Here is a 25,132-nt window from a genome sequence, read left to right as displayed (position 1 = left end):
ATAACAAAAATCAAAACCCTCTGCAGCCCAAACAAATTAATTCTGAGGGAGGGCTGGGTGTGAGCTGGGTCTATACCAGCTCAGGCTATTAACCTCTCCAAGCTGTCCTTCTCTATAACATCTCACAGGGCTGCTGCACCAGTGAAACCCAAGTGCTGTGTAGAGCAATGGCACACGCGCTCTAAAATGATAGCTTTGGGGAGTTTCCTTGGTGGCTCACCGGTAATAAACCCAACTAGTATCCTTGAGGACAAAGGTTCAATCCCTGGCCTCGCTCAGCGGGTTAAGGATCTGGCATTGCTGTGAACTGTGGTGAAGGTCGCAGACAATCCAGCAGCTACAGCTCCAATTCAACCGCTAGCCTGGCAACTTTCCTATACTGTGGAAGCAACCCTAAAAATTCAAAATAAATAAATAAAAATAAAAAATAAAAAAGGTGGTTTTGTGATTCCTGTAAACTGTTTAATTTTGGCCACACCCACAGCATAAGGAAATTCCCAGGCCAGGGACTGAACCCGCGCCACAGCAGGGACAACACCAGATCCTAAACCTGTTGAGCCACCAGGGAACTCCTCCGAGGACTTTAAAACACACTCCAGAACTTATTTCACTCTAAACAGACCACAGACAAAAACCATAATCATCACAACTATCTTTCATCTGCTGCCATTTACCCCATTTATCCCAAATATCCTTCCAGGCACCTGACAGAACATCAGCTCATGTGAGATCCAATCAACTATCCTAAGCAAAGCATTAGCCCCACTTCACAAGAGGCAGTGAGTTCACAGAAGTTAACTCACTTGCCCCAAGTGGAAGTTTAGCGGCAGAGCCAGGACAACCCCCAAATCCACCGAGCCCGAAGCCTGTGTTCCCACCACAGGACACCAGCAGAACAGCAGTCCCATGAAGCCCACTGCACTGCCTCCCAGACAGCACAGTGCCGGCTGCTGAGCCTGGGCACTGACAGCTCTTTACCCGATTTCACTCTGAGACTACTTCCTGTGTACACCTGTGCCTAGCGACCAGTTGTAGCAGGGAGGTCTCCTCATTCTCCAGGCCTTCTGTCCTCAAAGTGACAGTGCCCAAAGGGTGCTTGAGGCTGCCACAACAATAGGGATGGTGATGCAGTCACCTCCACACTCCAGAGGCACCTACAACCTTGGAGCACACACAAATCAAAGGATGAAAAAGACCAAATCTGATCTTTGAACAGGCTTTTATGTCTGATTTCCTAAGAGTATGGTCTGAGTCACAGGGGTCTGGATTAAAGTAAGGCCATTTCCCCCAGGCTTTAGGACTTGGTTTTTAGGAAAGCAAAAGGGTTCAATCTCAAACTCACAGCAATCAGAGAATCCTTGATTTTAAATCTGGAATTAAGCAAGAGCATCACCCAAAAGCAAACAAAAAAATGTAACTGTAAGAATTAGTGGGGGGTAGGGGGAGTTCCCACTGTGGCGCAGAGAAAACAAATCCAACTAGGAACCATGATGTTCCAGGTTCAATCCCTGGCCTCGCTCAGTGGGCTAAGGATCTGGTGTTGCGCAGACATGGCTCCAGTCTGATGCTGCTATGGTGGCATAAGGTGGCAGCTGTAGCTCCAATTCGACCCCTAGCCTGGGAATCTCCATATGCGCAAGCACGGCCCTAAAAAGCAAAAAAAAAAAAAAAAAAAAAAAAAAAAGAATTAGTGAGTGGGGAGGGATGGATTGGGAGTTTGGGACTGGCATATGCACACTGTTGTATATCACGTGGATGGTCAACAGGGACCTGCTGTATAGCACAGGGAACTCAATATTCTGTGATAACCTATATAGGGGAAAAATCTGAAAGAGAATGGATATGTGCACATGTGTAACCAAGTCACTCTGTGTGGTAAAAAGAAATTAACCTAAGACTGTAAATCAACTATGCTTTAATAAAATTTGAAAAAATGAAAAAGAATTAGTGAGAAAATGTCTAAAAGTCTATAATGTGCTCTGATCCACAGAGACCTCTACCAATTACCTAATCCTGAAGAAGACATTTCGAATCACTGACCTATTAAGAACAGAAACACCAGTTCCACTCTCAACTTGATTCTCTGGTGACCCAGATTTTAGCAGAAAGACTGTCAAATCATTTTTTTAAAATTATTATTTAGAAAGGAATTCTCTTTTATCTTTTGTCAGAGCCAAAATTCAAGAGACATTCTGAATCCCACAAAACCCTAACAGTGTTCCAGAGTTCCAGAGACTTTCAACAGGGTTCTACTGTACGGGATGAGTTCCAAACATACATGGGTTTTTGCCACACTAACAGACCTCAGAAATACCTGACACCCCTCTTCCATGCCCATGCTCACAGCTCCTGAAGTGCACATGTCACAAGGATAGCTTGTATGCAGACAAGGCAGGTCTTTCCACGAGCACATGGACAAGCCTGCCCTACTCGTGGTGGCGAGAGCCCTCTCCTCCAAAGTGCCTCCCGCCTCAGACACAGGAGGTGCCTACCTGCTGCATCAATTCGGCTGCTTCGTCATCCCCGTTCCCCACACCAGGATTCTTCCGCACCACACCTGGGCCAGCCTTAGGGGCTGCAGTAGTTCTGTGTGTTGCAATGGGCCTCTGTGGAGCTAAGAGAAGTTTTTTGGTTTTTTTTTTTAAGAGAAGAAAATTTAAAATAAAAAAAGAACCCACCAGACAACAAGAGGAAGCTGTAACCAACTGCCCTCCACGGCTGTGCAGTGAAGAGACCCAATGTAGAGAGCCCAGCATGCGAGACAGCACCCCCATGTTTGTCCAAAGTGGTTTTGCATCCTGGCAGCACAGTTAAGTACCAGTTTTAGCCATGATCCTTCGTGCTGGGAGTAAGTCCTTCTGTGTGGTCTTTTTTCCGCTGGGGTGGATAGGACTATCCTCTGAAATAGGCAAAGTCATGCTGGTACATACAGATGTACCTCAACCCAGCTCCAACCAAATCCATAAACAGGACAGCTTCATGAAGCAAAGGAAAACTTCACACCAGGAACTCACAGCCCCAGCTGCTGCGGGGTGCCCATGATTCCCCGCCTGGAAAGTAAGGTGCCTCCTAACTCAGAACCTCAGGTTCCTTGGAGCAGGAAGAGGAGGGGCAGACTGCTCTGACCACTAAACACTTTAAAACCTGTACCTTGCTTACCTTTTAGAAGATATTTAGAAAGGTGGAGAGAAAAGCAGCACAATGACTAGAATTCACAGACTTCACTCGGTAGGAGTGGCCAAAGCAGATGAACACTGCTGAAAAAGTGGTAAAGGGCCAATCCATCTACGAGTTAAACTAATCAAGAATGGGCTACCTCGGGGGAGGAGGGGGAGTGGCCTGGGGCTTTGGGACTGCCGTGTGCACACTGAGATATACAGAAACTGGCCAACAAGGACCTGCTGTATAGCACAGGGAACACTACCCAATATTCTGTGATAATCTATGTGGGAAAAGAATCTGAAAAATATATATATAACTGAATCACTTCGCTGTACAGGCGAAATTATCGCAACATTGTAAATCAAATATGCTTCAATAAAACTTTAAAAAATGAAGGAATTCCGTCGTGGCGCAGTGGTTAACGAATCCGACTAGGAACCATGAGGTTGTGGGTTCGGTCCCTGCCCTTGCTCAGTGGGTTAACGATCTGGCGCTTCCGTGAGCTGTGGTGTAGGTTGCTGACGCAGCTCAGATCCTGCGTTGCTGTGGCTCTGGCGTAGGCCGGTGGCTACAGCTCCGATTCGACCCCTAGCCTGGGAACCTCCATATGCCGCAGAAGCGGCCCAAGAAATAGCAAAAAGACCCCAAAAAAAAAAAAAAACAAAAAACTTTAAAAAATGAAGAAAAAATGGCTTTTCCTCAAGGCAAATTTATCTATCATCATTTTATTCATTCATTTAGCACTAACCTTGTAAAGCTTGTATATTATACAAGCTTAGAAATATCTGATCTGGACTTCCCATTGTGGCACAGCGGAAACAAATCCGACTAGATACCATGAGGTTGCGGGTTTGATCCCTGGCCTCGCTCAGTGGGTTAAGGATCCGGCTTTGCTATGAGCTGTGGTGTACATAGCAGACGCAGCTCGGATATGGCGATGCTGTGGCGGGCAGCTGTAGCTCTGATTCAACCCCTAGCCTGGGACCCTCCATGGCCTTGGGTGCAGCCCTAAAAAGCCAAAAAAAAAAAAAAAAAAAAAAAATCTTATCTTCCTGACACCCCAAACTATTCAACAACCATAAAGGCCTTTTCACCCCCAGAAACAAGCATCTCCTCTGGAGGATCTCTAGTATATCCTCAAGACTAAATGCTTAATGCAAGTCTGCACACGCTTGTTAGCAGCATGTGAAATAGGACATGCACAAGATTATCTGGTGCAGTTTCCCATTCTAAAAAGCTAAAGAATAAAAATACTCCACATTTGAAGAAATCTGAATTTTCATATATTCTGATGGGAATGTAAATGGTTTAGCCACTCTGGAAAACAGTCAGGTACTTCTGCCAAAGGCTAAAGAGAGTTACCAATGACCCAAGAATTCTGCTACAAGAGTACATATGAAAATATTACGCTAAATGAAAGAAGGCAGACACAAAAGACTACATATCCTATAATCCCATTCAGAAATGTTCAGAACTGGAGTTCCCTTGTGGCACAGTGGCTTAAGGATCTGGTGGTATTGCTGCAGGGGTTCAGGTCACTGCTGTGGCACAGTTTCCATCCCTGGCCTGGGAACTTCCACATGCCATGGGCAAGGCCCCCCCAAAGGGAAATGTTCAGAATCGACAGAGAGTGGATTAGTGGTTGCCTAGGGCTGGCAGAGAGGGAGTGTTAGGAGGAAATGAGAAGTGACTGTTACTTAGCACATAGGAAATTCCTCTTTTGGTCTAAAGAAAATATTTTAAAATTGCTTATGGTGATAGTTGAACACACCTATGAATAAACTAAAAACCATTCAGTTGTATACTTTAAATGGGTGAATTGTACGGTAAGTGAATCAGAGCTCTATAAAGCAATAAAAATTAAAAAACACTCAATGTCCCGCTCTAATACCAGATGATCAGCCTCTCTCTCAAGGTACTATGCAACTTTAAACTAATATTCTTGCCACCTCCTGGAAAGAAGTTAGCAACTGTAGAACATCTACTGTGCCCCCAAAGTATCCATATGTTCTCTGAGTACACTACTGCAAACATTTTGGGAAACCTCCCAGGCCAAGACTTTCAGAGAAGATCTCCAAAAACCGCCTCCCTTGCCTCCTAGATTTGCTGGCATGGTAGCAAGCCAATACCCTGTAGCAGCTAAAGCTCTACGGAAGGCAGGGAAGCCATGAATAAGCACAGTAAGCTGGTCTGCAGACAGAACAATGAAGCAGAGCCAGGAGCAGTCCTTAGGAGACCTAGAACGCTCCTCCAGTTCCAGGGAGTTCAAGTCTGGTTCCAACTTCCCATCCTAGGGTTCTAAGATGAAATGGCCTTGTGTTTGAACAAAAGATCTCTTTTACCTGAACTAGTCTGAGGGATTTCTAGTCCACACAACTAAAGAGTGTGGGCAAAGTCGAATGGAATACCTCACTCAGGCCTCAAGAACAGCCCTCTGGGGCAAGTACTGAAATTCCCCTTTTACAGAGGAAACAGTGGGGTAGAGGTGAAGTGCTTACACAGGGCTCCAGAGATCTAAGAACAGCATAGGGCCCTGATGCCACAATCCATGCTCCTGCCACTTGGCTGGGATTATACCTCTTAAGCTCCCTACCTATGGCTACACAAAAACTTCTGGGTGGATGATGAATGAATGAATGAATACCCAAAGTACTATTAATTGGAAATGGTGTGGGGTTTTATGCATGTGTGGGTTTTTTTGGGTTTTTTACCTGCACCGCTAGAGCTGAGAGGTTTCTTCGGTTTGTTCAGAGCTGGAGCAACAAGGGAAGGGGCCACCGCAGTTTCTTGACCTTGTCTGGCAGCTACAGGGTCATAGTCTTTCCCATCGTAGTTGGCATCAAAAAATTTCTTGAACCACTGAACAAATTCAAAATTATCCTGAAACTTTCCTTTTACTAATTTGTCCACAGGAATTATCTGCAAAGAAATATCAAGATTGTTTAGTCCAAAACAAGAGCCTTCTGGCAAGCATCAAATGTGTCCATTTATCAAATCAGTAAAAAGCCTTCCACAGAGAACTTACACCAGCCAACCTCCCTCCAAGTCCATCAAAAGAACTCAGAAATGCAAAATGGTAGTTCCTGTTGTGGCTCAGCAGTAAAAGAACCACACTAGCATCCATGAGGATGCAGATTTGATCCCTGGCCTCGCTCAGCAGGTTAAGGATCCAGCTTTGCCATGAGCTGTGGTGCAGGTTACAGATGCAGCTCACTCGAATTCCACATTGCTGTGTGTGGTACAGGCCGGCAGCTGCAGCTCTGATTCTACCGCTAGGCTGGGAATTTCCATATGCGGCCAAGAACGGCCCTAAAAAGCAAAAAAGAAGGAAAAGAAAAAGAAAGAAATACAAAAGGATCAAATATCATGTATAAGACACATATACATCCAAATACATTCTAAGATACGTCACTTCACAGTAAAGAGTAAACCTCCATATAACTTGCATGGCCACAGTGCCTGTCACAAGGTATGACATCCAGAGCACAAATTAACCACATGTATCCACAATGAACTGTGTTAAGAAAAAAAATATCTGGAGTTCCCATCATGGCTCAGTGGTTAAAGAATCCGACTAGGAACCATGAGCTTGAGGGTTCAATCCCAGACCTTGCTCACTGGGTTAAGGATCCAGCGTTGCCATGAGCTGTGGTGTGGGTCACAGACGTGGCTTGAATCCCCGAATTGCTGTGGCTTGGTGTAGGCTAGAGGCTATAACTCCGATTAGACCTCTAAGCCTGGGAATCTCCACATGCTGAGGGTGCAGCCCTAAAAGATGAAAAGAAAAAAAAAAGAAAAAAAAAAATCCATTTTAAAAATAAATCAAGGTACAGAATCAGCCCCTGGAATAGACTTCTGGAAAATGGTATGTTTTTCAAGTAATTCCAATTCTATTAAAACATACTTCAAAGGACCCTGTAAGATATTTATTGTATAAGAACTGGGTTATCAGGTACCACTTCAAATGGTTGGACTGTTGGCCAGAGCTTAACTCTCTTTTAACTCTTCAAAGATTCCAGGTACAACAGTATTTTTTTTACAATAGTATTTTTATAAAAAGTAACATATATATAACAATTTGAACTATATTCACCCCCCCCGAACAAAGAAATTTATAAAAGTTAAATAAAATGTTATATCTGGAATTCACTTCAAAATAATCCAGGAGTACAGGGGGTGGCATAGAGCTACATATGAAGCAAAAGTGACCACGAGCTGAAAAACACTTAGGTACATGGCGGGGGGGGGGGGCACTGCACTATTCTCTCTACTTCATGTATGTCAGAAATTTTCCTTATTCAAAGAAATTAATTCTAGGAGTTCCCAGAGTCCCCGTGGTGGCACAGCAGAAACCAGTCCGACTAGGAACCATGAGATTGGGGGTTCAATCCCTGGCCTGGCTCAGTGGGTTAAGGATATGGCATTGCTGTGAGCTGTGGTGTAGGTCACAGACTTGGCTCAGATCTGGCATTGCTGTGGCTGTGGCATAGGCCCACAGCTATAGCTCTGACTAGACCCCTAGCCTAGGAACCTTCATATGCCGAGAGTGTGGCCCTAAAAAAAAATTAATTCTATAAGAAGGAAAATTATAGTATATAGTAAGCTACATCTACTTTAAACCATGCCTGATAACTACATGATGGTCTTACAATACAAATGCATATTTTATATACTGTACAGACAAAACTAAAATAAGACTGATTTCAAAATAAATAAAATCTAGATATAGCAGCAAGATTAGGAGGTGATTACAAGCTTTACTAAAAAAAACTTTCCCCCCAGATATCTTCTAACGGGGGGAGAACTGCTTAACTTTGCAATAATCTACTACTTACTAAACAGAGATATCTGTCATAATGAAGCCTGGTGGACTGTGTTTCTGGTATTGTCAAATAACCTTGGGGGCAAAACTCTGCAGCACCTACCAGCGATCTTCTTTATACTTTTCTATAAAAATCAAGTAGTACTAGACTCTCCTCTATTAAAACTACTTATTCTACCATATGTTATGCTTTACAGAAGTAAATTCAGAGATTAAAAGAGTCAGATCTCAGATTAATAAACAGTAATTAAAAAAAAAAAAATCAGGAGTTACCGTCGTGGCGCAGTGGTTAACGAATCCGACTAGGAACCATAAGGTTGCGGGTTCGGTCCCTGCCCTTGCTAAGTGGGTTAATGATCCGGCATTGCCGTGAGCTGTGGTATAGGTTGCAGACGCGGCTCGGATCCCGCATTGCTGTAGCTCTGGCATAGGCTGGTGGCTACAGCTCCGATTCAACCCCTAGCCTGGGAACATCCATAGGCCACGGGAGCGGCCCAAGAAATGGCAAAAAGACAAAAAAAAAAAAAAAAAAAGTCAGGAGTTTCCATTGTGGAAACTTCCATATGCCATGAGTGCGGCCCTAAAAAAAAAAAATCATGGGTACAGATTTACAGGTTGATTCCTCCAGGCAGTTACCAACTTCAGATGAAAAAAGAAGACCATGAGGGAACTGAGAGTAGGAGAACAAGGGAAAATTCTCTGTTCCCAGTAAATTCTGTCACCTGGAGAAAAAAGATAAGTATATAACAGGAAAAGAAACAACAGAATGTCCAAAGCCTTGGATCAGCAGCTGTATCCTTAGTAATTATCACCAGTTCAGACACAACCTAGGAGTTCCCATTGTGGCTCAGTGGTTGACAAACCCCACTGGCATCCATGAGGACACCGATTCGATCCCTGGCCTCGCTCAGTGAGTTAAGAATCTGGCGTTGCCGTGAGCTGTGGTGTAGCTTGCAGATACGGCTCAGATCCTACATTGCTGAGGCTGTGGTGTAGGCCAGCAGCTACAGCTCTGATTAGACCCCTGGCCTGGGAACCTCCATATGCTGCGGGTGCAGCCTTAAAACAAACAAACAAAAAAAAAAAAACAAAAGACAAAAAAAGAAAAGAAACAACCTAAATGAAAGAATAAAGTTTACTTACTTTGTCAACACCCATCCTCTTAAAACCTGCCTGTAGTATTTTGAAGTTCTGGATGTATTCATGTTCTAGCTTAGCTTGGAATTTCACTTTCTTCAAGGCAATGGAGCCAGGGAACAGCATGTCCATAAACTGACAATAGGCAGCCCCTGAATGAATAACAACAGAAGAAAATACACACCAGGTCATTAAGTGCAGTAGCTATTAAAGAAGCAGGGCGAAAACTTACTCACACCCACATAACTTACAAACAATGTCGAAAGTTATAAAGTGGACCTACAAAACTCCGAAACTTCACTACCCTGGACTCTGAAATCCGCTAACAGGACTGTGGTTTTACCTGCTAAGTTCCACAACACATTTGCAACCTAAAACCCCATGACGAGGAGAAAAGGAATGTTCCTATGAAACTTTAAAATTATTCTTTATAAGAGTTCCTGTCGTGGCTCAGTAATTAAAGAATCCGACTAGGAATCATGAGGTTGCCAGTTCGATCCTGGACCTTGCTCAGTGGGTTAAGGATCCAGCGTTGCCGTGATCTGTGGTGTAGGTCACAGACGCGGCTTGGATCCCTCGTTGCTGTGGCTGTGACATAGGCCGGCAGCTGTAGCTCCAATTGGACCCCTAGCCTGGGAACCTCCATATGACATGGGGGTGGCCCTAAAAAGACCAAAAAAAAACACTATTCTTTATATAAGAAACCACACGACAATAAAATGGAAACTATAAAGAAAGATGAACGCCAGCAGGAGGAGGGATTTCGCCAGTATTTCAAAGATCCAGCCTCTGACCTAGGTTAAAAAAATGTTTTTTCTGGAGTTCCCGTCGTGGCTCAGTGGTTAACGAATCCGACTAGGAACCATGAGGTTGCGGGTTCGGTCCCTGCCCTTGCTCAGTGGGTTAACGATCCGGCGTTGCCGTGAGCTGTGGTGTAGGTTGCAGATGCGGCTCGGATCCCGCATTGCTGTGGCTCTGGCCGAAGGCCGGTGGCTACAGCTCCGATTCAACCCCTAGCCTGGGAATCTCCATATGCCGCGGGAGCGGCCCAAGAAATAACAACAACAACAAAAAGACAAAAAAAAAAAAAAAAAAAAAAATGTTTTTTCTAAGACATCTGCCTCCCTGAGCTTTTTACACCCCTAAATAAACTTAAGCTATCGTTTTATAAACAAAGTTGAACAGAAGACATTTTGTGTTCCTCCATTTATATTTTTTTTAATTTTAAAGGCCTCATAAAAAATTACTGTATATATTTCATCCTATTTGCTCCACAATTTCACTCCTTCCCCTACTTCCCATTTTTATCCATCACCACCCCCAAAAAGTGTTTTGTTGGCACCAAAAATTTTCAGGAATGTTGTTTCTCCAATGCCTACAAAATATGCACTCTCCTAATACAGGACAGGTTTCATGTGCTTAACTGCCCTTTCAAGAAAGGAGACAAGAAATCTAGCGACTAAGCAAAAGGTGTTCTGCAGAACAAGGCCACCGTAATATACATATTCAATTTACTTTACATCAGGCCAAACTGGCTCCCTGACAGTTCTGGCATAAAGAGTGCCATTATCATTATTTTTGGAAAGATGCAAATAGAGCAAAAGCACTTCAGTGACCAGGGTGACATTCTTAGTAAAAAAAGGAGCCTCAGAAAGTGAAAGCCTGATTCTTGAGGTGGCTGATCTACTTATTCATCCAACAAAAATATACTGTGGGAATCGTATGTACCAGGCAATGAATTAGCAATATTTATGTTTTTCAAAATGGAGACACTAATAGCTTCCTAAATTCTGAAGAACAACGACCCAGTCACTTTAACAAACTAAAAGCATGAAGGGTGATGACTATTAGATATTATTTTTATGTGAGGAAAAAAGTACTTTAATAAAAATCAATTGTTACATAGAAGCTGACTTACATTTTGAAGGAGATTTAAAAGTCCTAATTTACCAGTTGCAATGTATAGATCTGGTCTAGATTCGAATGCATACAAACCAATTTAAAACACACACACAGAAGATAACTTATTAAGCTACACCCACAGCACTGCTTTATAACTGAAAGATATTTTTCTGAACCAGCAAAATAATGTGCACATACTAAATGCACAGTATGAAACCACTTAAAAGCAGCAGTCAACTGCTTCTCAGGAAAAAACCTGGTCGAAGAACTTTAGGAGTTCCCACTGTGCAGCAGAAACAAATCCGACTAGGAACCATGAGGTTGCGGGTTCGATCCCTGGCCTTGCTCAGTGGGTTAAGGATCCGGTGTTGCCATGAGTTGTGGTGTAGCGCAAAGATGCGGCTAGGATCCTGCATTGTTGTGGCTGTGGCACAGGCCGGCAGCTGTAGCTCCAATTGGATCCCTACCCTGGGAACCTCCATATGCCACAGGAGCAGCCCTAAAAAGCCAAAAAAAAAGAAAAAGAAAAAAGAGCTTTCAGTTTTTATTTTAGAGCTAGTAGAATCCTTGCAGTCATTATAAATTAAAAAACTGAGGGCCAAAAACTGTGGCCCAAGACCAGAGAAGCCAGGGACTAAACTTGGAGCCAGACCCAGGTATCCTGACTCCACGTCCACTGTACTTGCCATATCATTACACATCATCTGAGAGAACACCTGACAGGGGAATAAAGAAGCATTTCCTGGATCAGAGATGAAAGACGTAAACCAGGCTGCTACACTCTGAAACAGAGTTAATGTATAAAGAAACTCCACTAAATGTATAATAGTGAGACCCCACTAAAAACAGACAAATCAATTAGACAATTCACACCAAAAAAATGTAAACAACTAATAAACAAAATATGCGGATCCAACCTAAGGAACTAATTTTTTTCCAATATGGCAAAAATTTACACATGAAATCTGTATCAGAACTTTACTCATGAGAGTAAAAAATGGAAGCAACCTGTATGTCCAATAGCAGGAGTAATCAATCACATTAATTCACACACCATCGCCTAAGAGAATATCATGCAAGCATTCAAAGCACATTTTTTTCTTTTAGGGGAAAACCTCAAGATTTAACATTAAAACAAAAAGCAAGATATAAAAACATATCTATAAAATGCCTTCATATATGAAAAATATTCATCTTAATATATACCCACAGAAAAAAGACTAGAAGAAAACAATTTTTAGATTAAAGCCTACGAAGTTATTTTGTAGATCAAAATATAACAGGATAGTGGCCATCTCTGGGGGGGTGGTACTAAATACATTCTATTTTTAAAATATTAATTATATACTACAATTAATATACTTTTGTAATCAGAACACAAAAAAAGAAGGTAAATGTTTAAAAGAAAAGTCTTTCAGCTGCTTTTTCACAAAAGGGCTCAAAACTCCTGGCCTATAAATGTCTCAGATGGGTTCAGAACAGGTTAAAAAGGGCCTTCCTTAAAATCTCTGCCTTAACAACAAAAGCTGGCAACATAGCAAGGCAAAAAGATCACCCCTCTTAGAAGGTCACTGTCCCAGTCATCTATGGCAGAAGAGGCCCATGTAACCTGTGGCTAAAAGATGCAAACGGACTTAGGGTAGGACCAGCTGGGTCATGGCATCAACCACCAGGTTTCCAATGACTGCTGCAGCCCTCTCCTACCAGGACCTGTACTACAAGCAGAGAACACACAAGGGCACAAGGTAGTCCTTGCTCCAAAAGCTTGCAATATCTCAAGAGCACTGGCTCTCAACCCTTTCCAGTCAAGGGTCCCTTGAAGAATCAGATGAAAGCTGAAGTCAACATTCTATACAGAATAGATGTCCTATCAGAAAACTCGAGGAGTTCCCGTCGCAGCGCAGTGGTTAATGAATCCGACTAGGAATCATGAGGTTGCGGGTTTGATCCCTGCCCTTGCTCAGTGGGTTAACGATCCGGCATTGCCGTGAGCTGTGGTGTAGGTTGCAGACGCGGCTCGGATCCTGCGTTGCTGTGGCTCTGGCGTAGGCTGACAGCTACAGCTCCGATTAGACCCCTAGCCTGGCAACCTCCATGTGCTGCGGGTTCAGCCCTTGAAAAGACAAAAAAAAAAAAAAAAAAATCAGCCTTGGAGTTCCTATCGTGGCACAGGGGAAATGAATCTGATTAGGAACCATGAGGTTTCAGGTTTGATCCCTGGCCTTGCTCAATGGGTTAAGGATCCGGCGTTGCCCGTGAGCTGTGGTGTAGGTCACAGACATAGCTTGGATCCCGAGCTGCTGTGGCTGTGGTGTAGGCCGGAAGCTGTAGCTCCGATTAGGCCCCTAGCCTGGGAACCTCCATATGCCTCAGCAGTGGCCCAAGGGATGGCAAACAAAAAGACAAAAAAAAAAAAAAATCAGCCTCAAGGAGTTCCTATTGTAGGTCAGAGGGTTAAGAACCCCACTAGTATCCATGAGGATGTGGGTTCGATCCCTGGCCTTGCTCAGTGAGTTAAAGATCAATTCAACCCCTAGCCTAGAAACTTCTATATGCCATGGGTGCAGCCCTAAAAAGACAAAAAAAAAAAAATCAGCTTCAAGATGTTTCAACATGCCAAAAATAATCCTATTTTAATTTTTTTTTTTTTTTTGGCTTTTTTTGCTATTTCTTTGGGCCGCTCCCGCGGCATATGGAGGTTCCCAGGCTAGGGGTCCAATCGGAGCTGTAGCCGCCAGCCTACGCCAGAGCCACAGCAACGCAGGATCCGAGCCGCGTCTGCAACCTACACCACAGCTCACGGCAACGCCAGATCCTTAACCCACTGAGCAAGGGCAGGGACCGAACCCGCAACCTTATGGTTCCTAGTCGGATTCGTTAACCACTGCGCCATGACAGGAACTCCCCTATTTTAATTTAAAAAGCGAGAAACAAAACTGTACAACCTTATATGCTTATATGTGTTACTTACTGGAGCAGTCTATATATAATAGCAACAGACTGGAAACACACTAATAAGGAACAGATCCAAGGAAATTATGTATGACACTACCATAAAGGAAAATAAAGTGGCACCTGCTGCATGGATATAGAACACACTACCACTTATGTAAAATGGTGGAAAGAGAACACAAACACAAAATATGGACAGGGAGTTCCCTGCTGGCCTAGTGGGTAAAGGACCCAGTATCGTTTCTGCTACGGCTGAGGTTACTGCTGTGGCACTGGTTTGATCCCTAGCCAGGAAACTTCCACATGCCATGGGCACAGCCAAAAAAAAAAAAAAAGAAAAAAGACAGATGGTTATTTCTGCTTATATAGGCTCACTCTCTCTGGAGACCACCCAGCTAGTAACACTGGTTACTTCTGGGTTAGGGAACTGGACAGCTAGTGGATGGGCTTACTTTTCAAAGACAGACTTTTTTTGTCCCTTTTGAATTTTAAGCCATTTTGAGACTTTCAGTTATTCAAAAAATACTGTATATACAGTATGTTAATGATTTTTGAAAATCACGGAAAATACTGAAGGTATAGCTAACACAGCAACCTTGGACAAGTTAACATCTCTGTCTCAGTTTCTCTCTCTACACGGGCATGACAGTCCTCACCTCACAGGTTATGTAGGCGAAACATGCTGGAAAGTGCCTGGCCTATGCTGAGAGCTCAGCAAAAAAGCCATAATTGGGAGGGGAATACAGCTAAAAGATAATAATGACTACAACTTATGACAATAGACTATGGTTTTCTTTTTAATACGTATCTATAAAGAATACTTAATTACTTATAGTCAGAGGAAAATAAGTTTCTTATCCTTTACTCTAATTAATGTAAAGAAAAATAATGGAAGTACTTGAAGAGTCAGGCAAAAAAATGTAAAGAGATACTTTTTGAGCAGAGGAGTAGCTCAATAAAAAATGGTCTCTTTGAAAGGCTGCAGACTACTGTGGTCAACGAGAGAAGCGGGGGCAGAGAACCTGGATGGAATGTAGGGCCTGGCTGGGAGGCCGCTGTGGCAGCAGCCTGCAAACTGAGATGGGACCAGAGCCAAAAGACCCTGCAGAATAGATACAGAACTTTGTGAATTAGCCTCAAAAGATGCTTCTCAGGCCTGCAACACTGGAAGAATGGTGGGAACCTGGCCCAAAATAGTGTGTCTGGAAAAGGGAGCCAACTTGAAGAGAAAACAAAGTTGGGGATGCCCGGTCAGGGGGTGTCCCAGCCTCAGAGTGGCTCTGGAAGCAAGACTGACATTCTGTTTTATATAAGGGCCAGCAGGGCCCACAATAAACTACAAAAAAAAAGGAAACAGCATTTGCCTAGGGGCATCTGAACACCTCTCCTATTCTGTACAACACAGGAACTGTGAAGGAGGGCAGGCTGGAGGGGAGAAGGCAGGAAGTGAGGGGGATCCAAGAACATTCAGTGAGGCCACGCTACACGCTCAGACTACCATGCTAGGCCCTTGGAAGGAGGGGGGGGGGGCGTGAATCCTGGCTGGAACCGAGGAAAGAGAGGAACAAAAAGCAACCAGCATCTCCCTTCTGACACAATCAACCCCTCATCAGAATGATCCTCTGTGATCAAGGTTTCTTCCTTGTTGACTATCTTTCCAAAATACTTGATGACTAACTCTCTAAAACAGAGAGACTACAGAATGTAATGAATCTTTAATCAACCAGCCAACCCTATCACTGAAAGTCACCCACACCTTTTCTTACTACAAGAGCCAAGCAAAGGCTCGTTTCACTGTTGGAGGAAGGACGCCTACGATGCTGACAAAACTCTGCCACTTCACAGGCAGCCAGCACATTAACAGTGTAGGACCTCAGAGCTTTGCCCTCTGAAGGGAAAGACCTATTCATTCCCACCTTTTAAAGCTTGTGTCTGGTAAGAGAATTCTGGTCTGCATGACCCTCTGCTCATCAGAGGTAAGATCAGAAGGGACCAGGCACCAGTGTTAAAGGCCAGTGGGATTCTCCTGGGGCCTCAATAAAGACAAGGACCTAAGGAGCCTGACTTTCTCCAGGGTGTGGCAAAGAATCAGTACCTGAGAGCTATTTTTACAGGTGATCCCCCAAACAGCCCAACATTTAAACCATACCCTACCACCCCAGTTTACACACAAGGAATGAGAACATTAAGGGACTCATCCAAAATCACATGGCTCAGAGCAGACGGAAGCTTCTTCACACCCAGTCCTGATGACGATAGCTCCCTGTCTGAAGGAGCTAAATCTGGAGCCAGATCAGCACATGTACAACATCTACACATGAAATTCTCATTTTGGAATTAACTAAGGGAAATACTGCTTGGAGTATATGTATAGAAGGAACTAAATTTTAGGGAGAAATTGCTGGTGAAAAGCGGCTCCAATGAAAACTAAGATGACTTCATCCCCACATTAGTCATTAATCACGGGGCAAACAAGTGCTTTAAAAGCCTCAAACAAATGGGGATGTGACAATGAAACTGAAGAAATGAACAGAAAGTAGGGGAAAAGCAGTGCCTCTGACTAACACAATAGCTGATATTTAATAAGCATGACTCTTAGGCACCTCTGTCTCAATGTACAACCTCCCATCACGCTCTCTCTGACCATCTACAAAACAGATTAAATCTCACAGGGGAAATAACAAGATAAGCAAATGAAACTAAGACCAAGGCTAAGACCCAGGTACAAAATAAAGAAGTACAAAAGCTGAATTCATTAAAAAGATTTCTTTTCATATAAAGGAAAACAGTAATTTTAAGTAGAACCAAAAGGCACTGGCTGGTAAAGGAAGTCTAGAAAGTGAGCACAGGACAGGGGCTTAAGAACATGGACTCTTGATGTCAACAAAGGTTCAAGCCTCAAATCTGTTCTTGTTGTATAACCTTGTACTTTTTACTCAATTTCTCTAAGCCCATTTCCCCATCTGGAAAATCGGGTTATAGCCATACCTCCCTCGAAGAGGTATAATGATAATTAAATGAAGAGATATTTGAAAAGTATTTGCATAACCCTGGCACACAAGCTTTCGCTTAAATAACTGTTGTTCTAATTACTAGGAGAAGCTGAAGTTAAAATTCTCTATCCCAAGAACAAGAATTTAAGTAGCAGCAGGATATACAGCTCATCCTTCTTCTGCCATATTCTTGACCTCACCTCCTACCTGTGATAAATCCAGTTCTAATAACCCTAACACATTATATTCCTTATATTATTGTTTGTTTGGTTTTTTTTTTTGTCTTTTTGCTATTTCTTGGGCAGCTCCCGCGGCATATGGAGTTTCCTAGGCTAGGGGTCTAATCGGAGCTGTAGCTGCCAGCCTACGCCACAGCCACAGCAACTCGGGATCCGAGCCGCGTCTGTGACCTACACCACAGCTCACGGCAACGCCGGATCGTTAACCCACTGAGCAAGGGCAGGGATCGAATCCGCAACCTCATGGTTCCTAGTCGGATTCGTTAACCACTGCGCCACGACGGGAACTCCTTATTGTTATTTTTTATATTCTTTATTATGCCAGGACAGTCAGGGGCAGTCAGCAGAACTCACAAAAGGTGAGACAGGAAGAAACTGATACTACTTTTATAAAAAATGATTACCTAGAGCCTAAAGTTTATATTCTTTGATCTGGTAATTTCATTTCTAAGAATCACTGGGAAATGGAGATAAAATTTATGTTAAAGGATACTAGGAGTTCCCATTGTGGCTCAGCAGAAAGGAATCTGACTAGCATCCATGAGGACATAGGTTCGATCCCTGGCCTCACTCAGTGGGTTAAGGGTCCGGCATTGCCGTGAGCTGTGGTGTACATCACAGATGTGGCTCGGATCCCGAATTGCTGTGCCTGTGGTGTGGGCCAGCAGCTACAGCTCCGATTCAACCCCTTGCCTGGGAACCTCCATATGCCTTGACTGTAGCCCTAAACAGACTTTTAAAAAAAAAAAAAAAAAAAAAAAAATGATACTAAACCCAGCCATTATTCACCATGGAAAAGCTAAGAAAAAATCCAAGTCCAAAAATTAGGACAATATTATACAACCCTACCATATCCACAAAAAGAAATAATATACAACCCTTAAGCATAAACATTTCCAAGACAGTGAGGCACACTGGACAATATCCACAACATAATGTTAAGTGAAAATAGCAGGGATACAAACACATACATGTGAAGAAAAGTGAGAAGAAAAAAAAAAAAAAATCCAAACGGTGGCTCTCTCTGAACAATAAAACAACCAGCATTTTTTTTTTTCCTTTCTGCTTTTTAGGGCCACACTTGCAGCATAGGGAAGTTCCCAGGCTAGGGGTTGAACTGGAGCTGCTGCTGCCAGCCTACGCCACAGCCACGCAGGATCAGAGCCGTGTCTGCGATTTACACCACAGCTCACAGCAATGCCAAATCCTTAACCCAGTGAGTGAGGCCAGGAAAGAACCCACATCCTCATGGATACTAGTCAGATTCGTTATCCCTGAGCCACAACAGGCCAGCATTTTTATTTTCTTCTCTCTGGTTTTTTAAGTTATACAATTAGTATAGACACAGAACATGATTTTTGTTTTAAATCATTACCTTCTTATTAAACAGTAGTTCAATAAAATTGTGACTGAATGGCACAACTTGCCCAACTTTGGTTTTGTGCTACTTGGAATTAAGAAATGCCATCGATTAAATAATATGGAACTAAAACAATTACAATTTTTATCCTCAAATAAAACATTTCAAATTTGGATATACATGAGTGCAGACAGAAAAGATGGCCTCAGAACGCAGCTTCTATAGCAGGAGGTGGTAGACTCACAGGCCGGAACAGCAGCATGCTCTTTTTAAGCACAGTTCCTTGCAGAAGTGGAACCAGGCAGGGCTGAAAGAGACAGGGCAGTCCCAACGCAGAACCTGAACCTGTGGTTTCTGCAGTCAGATAAAGGTCTGAGGATCCCTGAAGGACCTGCAGGCTTTCCTGGAAAAGGGGTCTCCTGGATTTTGCTTACCTGAGCACAACTGTTCAATCTTTGTTAGATTCAACTGCAGAGACTCATTGATCCAGGCCAGCATGTCATGTCGACTGAGGTTATCGCTGGTGACGGACGTTGAGTACACATTCACTGCCATCTTCTACAGCGTGCGAGAAAAAGAGAAGGGCTCATGTTATTACGCAGCAAGGAAGAACACGTGATTCCTGGAGTCACCAGAGTAGACCTGTGGGGGCTCTCAATTTATAAGCCTCATCTTCCTCCCCAACAGGCCAAATCCAAGACACTAGGATTCTTGCCATAAGCCTGGATTTCCATGCATAAATGTGGCCTGAAATAAACTGACCAATACCAGCCAGCCTAAAATTCAGGTCCAATTTAGTATGACTGGTATGAAGTTTTAAGCTACAAGACACACTAAGTAAAGGGATGATTAAGTGCTTTATGAAGGGAAGTTGATGCCCAAGCAAGAATGTTCTCCGCTTAGAAAATGTCAATCCAAGTTTATCTATTAACACATCAAAATGTTTACAGCAGTTTTCTTCAGATGGTGGGCTTTTATTAATTTCTCTTTACAGTTTACAAAGTTTTCCAAAGTGTCTTTAAAGACTATGTCCACTTTTATAATTAAAAAAAAAGAAAAGAAGCTTTGCAATAACCTAAGTACTACAGAGGTCGTGGTGAATGACTCCACAGTGAGGAGTTCTTGGCACCAACTCTCTGCTGAGCCTCCTGAGGAAAGGAGGGCACCTGAGGGCCTACTAAGCACACTTGCCACTTAACCCAAGTTGCAAAGCTCACTTCATTCACTTCATTTTACAGGTGAGGAAAGGGACTCAAGAGACAAGCCCTGGGCACTGGGAGCCAAGTCTGCCCAGCCCCATCACCCGCATTCTTTCCCCCAGCCCTAGAAAATGCTGCCCCTCTTTTACGCCAAGCTTTCAAATTTAAAACAACAAACATACAGAAATACATTAACGTAAAATGTTAACTATTCTAGGGACTGCGAAAGACAAGGTGCCTGTTCACAGGGAGCTCACTTTCTAATAGTGGAAGTCTGACACTGACCAAATACACAAACAAATGTCATTTCTTACCAACCACTTAGGCAACAAGGGTGGAGGGGAACATGAAGGAAAGCCTCTTGGAACTGATGTTTGAGCTTAAGAAATGGAAGGAGGAGTTCCCGTCGTGGCGCAGTGGTTAACGAATCCGACTAGGAACCATGAGGTTGCGGGTTCGGTCCCTGCCCTTGCTCAGTGGGTTAACGATCTGGCGTTGCCGTGAGCTGTGGTGTAGGTTGCAGACGCGGCTCGGATCCCGCGTTGCTGTGGCTCTGGCGTAGGCCGGTGGCTACAGCTCCGATTCAACCCCTAGCCTGGGAACCTCCATATGCCGCGGGAGCGGCCCAAGAACCAAGAGATAGCAACAATAACAACAACAACAACAAAAAAAAAAAAAAAAAAAAGAAATGGAAGGAAAGAGTTCCCGTGGTGGCGCAGCAGAAACGAATCTGACTAAGAACCATGAGCTTTCGGGTTTGATCCCTGGACTCGCTCAGTGGGTTAAGGATCTGGCATTGCCGTGAGCTGTGGCTATGGTGGAGGCTGGCAGCTGTAGCTTCGACTAGACCCCTAGCCTGGGAACCTCCATATGCCACGGGTGTGGCCCTAAAAAGCAAAAAGAAAAAGCAAAAAGAAACAGAAGGAAGCAGCCATGGGAAGACTGGGAGAAAGGGTGGCTAAAGCCCAGTGAGCAGTCGGGAGAGCAGGAAGAGGAGGAAGAGAAGGCCCCATTGCGTTAGGACTCTGCAGGCCGTGATGAGTTTACCTTTTATTCTCTGTTAAGGAAGTCACTGTGGGGATTTCAGTGGGGTAGAATCATACCATCATCTAAGTTTGCAAGAGATCACCCTGACTGCTGGTAGAGAACTGACAATGGGAAGACAAGACTCAAGCAATCTGAGATCAGGGCAGGCTTATTCCTGGGCAATTACATGATTGTAAACACTAAATTTCAGTGACCTTGACACTTGTGATTTTCCTCATTTCATGTGACATCAGTATTACCAATGCAGGGAAAAAAAAAAACCTCAAAGCAAATTTGGAACCCCCTTGGGACCCCACACTCTCCTGTGGCACTTCATTCCTCCACTGAGTCTTTCCACTTGTCTCCTACAAGCCACATGAATCGCATTGCTACAGAATGTGAGGGTCAGAAAAGATGGATATCTACCCATCCAATCCCATTTTTATGAACAGGGTGACTGAGGTCTGGAGAGATAAATGACTTATCAGGTCTGTGCCCTCACCCTTCACCCATCCCCCGAAACACTGGGCACAATGCCTTGACCACCACCCATTCAGTAAATGCTACTTGTTATTAGGTTGGTAAGATGATGTCAAAGAGAGAAAAATGTATCTGTATAAACTCTTTTCAGAAAGCAAACCATCAACACTCTTACTTAAACTCATATGATAAAACCATGTTACACAAGAAGCCAACACAATTTAGTTCCTGACTCCATTGGGAAATTAATCCCTATGTTCCCACAGCACTTCATTCAAACCTCTGCAACTGTCATTATCTCTTCATCTCTGAACTGTTCCCAAATGAGATGTGGACTAGTAGGCAATTTGCTCTTTTCAAAGAGTGAGGATTTCAAGCCTGGGTTTGAATATGAGGCTGTCACTCATTTGTTGTATGACCTTGAGTAAGTTACTTAACTTCAATACCCCTCAGTTATAAATTATTGCCACCTACTGAAAACAGTGAGGTGAGATTTAAATGAAATAAGGCACATAAAATGGTTTGATAGTAAATAAGGTCCAGGGCTGGGAGGGACCTTGTCTGGCTCATCCTCTTATCATCAGTAGCAAAAACAGTGCCTGGGACCTGTCTCCACCATCTCACTTCAACCCACTGCAAGAGCCGTCAAATTAGTCTCTGTCTCATTCTGTTTTTTCAGGGAGCCAGGGAGAATTTTCAGAATCAAAAATCAGGCCAAGTATCTCCCTTGCTTAAAATCCCTGAAAGAATGAATAAACAAAATGATTACTGTGTGCAAAATGCTATTATCTGGCACCAAGGAGAGACATAACCAAACAAAAACCACCATGATCCCAGACTGAGCTCTTGTAATCTATTTTGGCGACATTCACACATACATTGGGCATTGTGTGTGTCATGCTGCCATAAAATGTAAGCAGCTGGTTAAGCCACGTGTGTCTCCCGACCACACCCCAGCTCAGAAAACGTTAATGGCCTTTCATCATCATATAATTTAAAACTCTTTCATTAGCAGTACATTAATACCTGGCCCCATGTGCTCTGCAAACTCTGCAGCCACTAAATACATGGGGTTAGGCACCCCGTGGATGTGCAATAAACATCCACTGACTCAACCACTTAATTGGCTCTTTCAGGCAGTCAAAACAGAGCCTAGTTCTCAGAGCCTCAGCTACATACAGCTAACGACAGCTCACACTTCCTGCACAAGGATTCCACTGCTTGGCCTCAATGGAAGACCCGATAACCACCACACAAACCTCACCCTTAAAAAGGCTCCCTGATCCAGATTTCAACTGCCGTGAAAAAGCTCCCCCTTGCCTCTCCATGTGTCTCTCCTCCTTCAGCAGTTCCCCTAGCACAGCCCCAAACCCACTCAGATTCATTGCTGGCTGATGAGCACCTATTACTTTCAAGGCATCATACTGAGTCCTATGGAAAGAGCAGGAGGAAGGTGCCATCAAAAAATAGCAACTTGATCCTAAGCAAATACCTCACCTTTCCAGATCACAAACGGCTCTCCTGTAAAAGGTGGACAGCATCTTTTTCACTAGGTGGTGGTGGAGATTAAATGAGAATCTAAGTGAAAACACTCAGTGAAAAGCACAGCATGTCCTAAGCTTCCCTATGCGCCAGAAACTGCATCACACTTTGACACACCACCACAAAGAGCACACTAGATGAAACATGCTCCTAGATGTGGACCTCAGGGAGGCAACAAAATAGAGGTTAAGAGCCACAGACATAGGTTCAGCAACTTGCTAGACGACATAAACCAAATCACCTCTCAGTCTCCATCCCCTAATTTGTAAAACGAAGATACTATCTCTTAGAGACAGTGTAATATTAAATGACATAATGCCACATCAAGAACTTAAACACACCTGGCACATACCAAGTGACCAATTAGCGCATAGCTAAGATTATTACTACTCTTAGAGATACCTCATCAGAGAGGCAGACTGCAAGCCCTTAGTGTACCTTCCTTCAATGGGTCTTCAAGATTCTCTTGGAGTTCCCGTGGCTCAGTGGTTAACAATCCGACTAGGAACCATGAGATTGCAGGTTCAATCCCTGGCCTTGCTCAGTGGGTTAAGGATCCCGCGTTGCAGTGAGCTGTGGTGTAGGTCGCAGACATAGCTTGGATCCCAAGTTGCTATGACCGTGGTGTAGGCTGGCAGCTGTAGCTCCGATTAGACCCCTAGCCTGGGAACCTCCATATGCCGTGGGTACCGCCCTAGAAAAGGCAAAAAGACAAAAAAAAAAAATTCTCATTCCTGGAAGTCCCCTTGCAGAGTTAAGGATTGGGGTTGCCCCAGCTGAGGTGCAGGTCGAAACCACGGCGTGGAATCAATCCCAGTCCCGGGAAATTCCACAGGCCTCCAGTGAGGCAAAAAAAAAAAGGATTCTCATTCCCCCATTCCCAAAATGGGGAAGAGGCCAAGCTCTGTCCTGAAGCACTCCAGGTCAGCTACGAAAGGGGCTGGAAAAGCTGTTACACTCATATCACCCTGTCACACTCTTCCCAGTAATCATATGAAATTATCTTTTCCGTGTATTAATTTTCTTATTTACTATCTTCCCACCATAATGTGGAAGCCTGGAAAGCAAGCCTTTGCTCGCCTGCTCCTGGGTGAATAGCCAGCGCTTATCACAGTGCCTAGCACCTAGTGGACGTCCAACAAATACACACGAAGAAAGCAAGAAGTCCAATGAGCTGGCTTCCGAAGGCACCGCCACAAGAGCTTTCTGATATAGGACTCTCTCTCTCCTCCCCGTTTTACAGATGAGGAAACCTGAGGCCCGGAAGGTTACAGCACCTGCTCAAGGTAGCACAGCAGGGAATTCAACACAGGTTTGAACCCAAAACCTGAACTCTTAACCCTCAAATAGCACCGTTTCCTACAATGAAGGTCCTCAGAGATGCCAGCAGGACCCACATCAACCACATACACGCGCTCTTCCCGCTCCGGCCACCCCGGAACCTCTTGCCTCCGCAGTCCAGGTTCCACCGCTCGGCCTCGGCCGCGGCCCATAAGCCCCCACGCCGCCAACAGGCAGCCCCCACTTCCGGCCCGAGGCCCCGCCCCCCCGCGGCAGTGCGGAGAGCGCGCGCCCCTCAGCCCAGCTCGCGCGCGCCGGGTCACGGCCCCGCCCTTCCCCCACCCCGCCCGAACCGCACACCCGTGAGGGAGCGGCCCGGTCGCTGTCGGCACGGCCGGCCTGCGCCTGCCTGGCCCCAGGCCCACCCGACCGCCCCCCGGCCGCCGCCCCGTGCCCGCCAGCCGGCTCACCGGCTCTCCGCGGGACCACGTCCGCTGTCCGTACCCGGCTCCGGTTCCGTCTTCGTCTAGTTCAAACCGCCCGACCCCGCCCGCTCACCCGCGCGATGACCTCACACGCACCCCCCCCCGTTACGCGCCGACGTAAAGGCTCGTCATCGCCCGCTGCTCCTTTTATAGAAAGGGACTAAGCCGCGGTCGGGGGAGGAACCTGATCCTTGATCGACGGCTTAGGTGCCCAAGGGGCGGGGCGCCGGCTGCTGGGTAATGCAGCCGCGCGGTCTACCGCAACCAATGAGATTCCCACCTCGGACCAGTGTGACTCCGCCTAGAAGGCGGGATCCAGTTACAAATTCTCCACCCCAGTAGCCAAAAAAAAATTTTTACAATGAATTTCTAGAAAACCGGGTTATTGGGTAAAAAAGTAAATTGATAGACGCCTTGAGGAAAGACTTAAAAGTCACCTCAGAGACACATTCTGTGACTATTCTATGTAAAATGAACCTGAACCTCGTCCTTCTTTTTTCCACATGGTCATCTTGTTTGTTTATGCCTTTATTGTCTGCCTTTCCATGACTT

At 44.5% G+C, this 25,132-nt stretch overlaps 1 protein-coding gene across 5 annotated transcripts in view; it reads right to left on the bottom strand.

Annotated features, from left to right (window-relative positions):
- The window catches only part of MAPRE1 (microtubule associated protein RP/EB family member 1), a 31,533-nt gene extending 6,892 nt beyond the window's left edge, over positions 1–24,641 (bottom strand). The window contains exons 1-5 of one of the 5 annotated variants that reach the window (XM_005672836.4): positions 24,600–24,641; positions 19,002–19,125; positions 9,128–9,273; positions 5,874–6,081; positions 2,493–2,614 (exon numbers count right to left, since the gene is read on the bottom strand). In XM_005672836.4, coding sequence (XP_005672893.1) covers positions 2,493–2,614; positions 5,874–6,081; positions 9,128–9,273; positions 19,002–19,122 — 597 coding nt within the window. In that variant the 5' untranslated portion in view covers positions 19,123–19,125; positions 24,600–24,641. 5 annotated transcript variants of the gene reach the window in all.
- Positions 24,642–25,132: the final 491 nt, after the last annotated feature.

This window comes from Sus scrofa, chromosome 17 (assembly GCF_054392235.1).
Source record: "Sus scrofa isolate SSC_HxYL_T2T_F1_AM1 chromosome 17, Sscrofa_HxYL_maternal_Yorkshire_Landrace_v2.0, whole genome shotgun sequence".
NCBI classification, from domain to species: Eukaryota; Metazoa; Chordata; class Mammalia; order Artiodactyla; family Suidae; genus Sus; species Sus scrofa.
The sequence above is the reverse complement of the archived record's forward strand: the minus strand, read 5'-3'. Positions and strand labels throughout refer to the sequence as shown.